The sequence below is a fragment of the Mustela nigripes genome, chromosome X (assembly GCF_022355385.1).
Source record: "Mustela nigripes isolate SB6536 chromosome X, MUSNIG.SB6536, whole genome shotgun sequence".
Lineage (NCBI taxonomy): Eukaryota > Metazoa > Chordata > Mammalia > Carnivora > Mustelidae > Mustela > Mustela nigripes.
In genome coordinates this window covers 841540-844296 of record NC_081575.1, presented here as the reverse complement: position 1 = coordinate 844296, position 2757 = coordinate 841540, and the positions used below count along the sequence as shown (strand labels likewise).

The following is a 2757-nucleotide window of genomic DNA, read 5'->3' as shown; positions in this document are numbered from 1 at the left end:
CCCTAACCTCTAACCCTAACCTCTAACCCTAACCTCTAACCCTAACCTGACCACTGGCCCGATTGTTCTATTGAGGACGACTGCCCAGACTGTGCCTTTCCTGAGCGCTGCTGTGATTCAGAAGACATTTCTGGAAAATCAGAGGCAGCCTAGATGTCAAGCAGTGGTGTATAGCTATAGCCACTCAGAGGACTAGGATTTAGGCACATGATAAAATGTTGGTAATATAAAGTAACATGAACAAAGTAAGAACTTTTTAAAGATTGTATCTGTAAGGAATGTCTGCACCCAACAAAGGTCTTGAACCTGCAACCCAGAGATCCAGAGCTATACGTGCCATCAACCGAGCCAGCCAGGCAGCACAGCAGTGCTGCTTGCTTGCTTGGAGCTGGACGACAGCATCTTCACCAGCCTCTGCTATGCAGGCGAACAGCACAGAGAACAGCAACACAGCAGTTACGTACACACACTTGCATCCTTCCCAACTGTGCTCTGTTTTTATCATTAATCATGTACGATAAAGTCGCACACAGATAAGGGCACTCGGAGGACCCCAGAGTTACTCACATGGGGCAGGGTACGCGAACTTGTCTGGGTTCTGGCTGAGTAGGGCATTCTTAATGTGGCTGCGGCCAACGCCACTGGCTCCTGTGGACGGAGAAAAGAAAGGCTTGAAGATGGGAACCAGGCTACTGTTGTCATCAAGGCTTCCATTTCTTTCCCCAGAGACAAAGGCAGGGACAGGCTTCAAAAAGGGACGTGGGTGACAGTGCGCTGGTGTGGCTTCCAATTTTAGTATATGTGCTGCCGAAGCGAGCACTGGTGTGGCTTCCAGACTGAGGTCAGGGAGGGGCCAGCATGGTCTGGGGTTCTAAGCCCTTTGTCCCCGTTGGGAGAGGAGGCTCTAAGGGCCGAGGATCAGGACTCAGAACGTAACTGTTGTTTCCAGAGCAGCAGCTAACACACGGGATTTTCTTCTCTTTTATCAAGATACTTGCTTTACTGAACTCTCTGAAATTAGTGGAACTCATTTTTTGGGAAGATTTCATTTATTTGACAGAGAGAGAGAGAAGGCGCAAGCGGGGGGAGCAGCAGGCAGAGAGGGAAGCAGGCTCCCCGCTGAATGGGGAACCCGATGCGGGACTCGATCCCAGGACCCCGGGACCATGACCTGAGCTGAAGGCAGATGCTGCACCGACTGAGCTGCCCAGACATCCCAGTGGAACTGAATTTAAAGGAGCATTTTTCCTGGGAATTTCTCCGGAGCTGTAACGGAGTTCCTCGAAGCAACTAATGTTGCAAGCTGGGGAGGGGGTTAAACCCACCGCAACTACTTAGCTGCCGCACCACTTAGGAGGCTAAACCCTGAGGGCACAGCTGTGAGGACTCGGAGCCCGGGCCTGGAGCCCCTTTCCCTCTTCGCATCCTCCCTGCCTTCCTGGACGAATGGACCGAACCAGCCACGCGACAGCCGGAGAAGTTACCAATCAGCACCAGGGTCTTCCTCTTGAACGCAGGGAGCCGGACAACCTCCTCATAGGAAACAACATCCAGCTGGTCAAAAACTGCGGACAAAGAAGGCCAAGCGATGTGCCCAGGCACAGCCAAGAAGGTCGTGGCAGGGGCACATGGGCCTGGACTCGCGGTGACCTGGCTGTATCTCGGTGTCAGAAGGCAACCTCTGGTAGGCGACAGCTACAAGAGCCTTAAGTGCCCCCCGCTGTCTTCATGTAAGCTGGCCAGGGGATGGAGGGGACAGCTGGGACACTGCCGCATGGCCGCCGTCAGCAGGGACAAGACGGAGGCCGGGCCGGCTGAGCACATGCTTACACGCCGCACACACTCCCCCGGCTCCGGGCCGGGCTCTTCCCACGTCCTGCGGCCGTGTACGACCGTCTGGGGATTCCTCGGATGCTCACCCCTCGAACCCTCTGGAGCCCCCCGCACGTCTGCCCGGCCTGTGTCCCCGACCCGCCCGGCGGACACAGCCACACAAGGAAAGCCGACGGCTAGGGCAGGAGCTGGACGGCGGCCGAGTACTCGACCTGCTGAAGCCATTTACAGTTGCTGTGTATTTCTATTACCTTCCACGGTAGGTAAAAAAACAAAATCACTATTAGTTCTTGGGAAAACACGCCTTTCTCTGGGGCTGCTCAGATCATGAGCTGGTCATGCTGATGGCACGGACACACTGAGAAAGTTCTGGAAGGCTGTGTGGCTGACTACCTGAGGAGTGAGGAGTGCGCGGCTGGGAGCAGACCAGTAGCTTTCCTTCCCGTGTACTGGGAAGACGAATGTTGTCATGAACGGAAAGCAGAGGTCACGGCCTGCTCTCCGCGGCGACGGTCCCCCTCACGCGACACCGTCCCCCGAACCGCCATGCAGAAGAGGGGGTGCCCGGGAAACTTACTTGAGCTGTGCTTGGCCAGATACTTGTCTTTGTACTTCTTCTTCTTCCCGAACGGGCTGCAGCTGGGGGCTTCACTGGGCGCGGACTGAGCCACACTTGCCACCCGCCTGGCAGGACAAGATGACCCAGAACGTCAGGGGAGCCTCAGCGCAAAAGCCCAGGCTGCCCACCTGCGCCCGAACCCTCCAGACCAGGGACGCCCGCGGGGCCAGATGTCAGCTCCAGGAGTTCAAGCCCCAGGTTAGGAGGTGAGATCACTTAATAATAAAATCTTGCAAACTGAATGACCTCCAGACCAATCTGCCAAAACGACTTTGACCCTCCCATCTCTTACAGCCCTCAGCGGG

The 2757-nt window shown here is 55.7% G+C and overlaps 1 protein-coding gene across 1 annotated transcript in view; it reads right to left on the bottom strand.

The window, feature by feature from the left end:
* MPP1 (MAGUK p55 scaffold protein 1) overlaps positions 1-2757 on the bottom strand; it is a 21070-nt gene that overhangs the window by 3922 nt on the left and 14391 nt on the right. Inside the window, exons 7-9 of the mRNA XM_059384842.1 lie at positions 2411-2517; positions 1485-1565; positions 568-648 (exon numbers count right to left, since the gene is read on the bottom strand). Coding sequence (XP_059240825.1) covers positions 568-648; positions 1485-1565; positions 2411-2517 — 269 coding nt within the window. The remainder of the gene's footprint in view (positions 1-567; positions 649-1484; positions 1566-2410; positions 2518-2757) is intronic.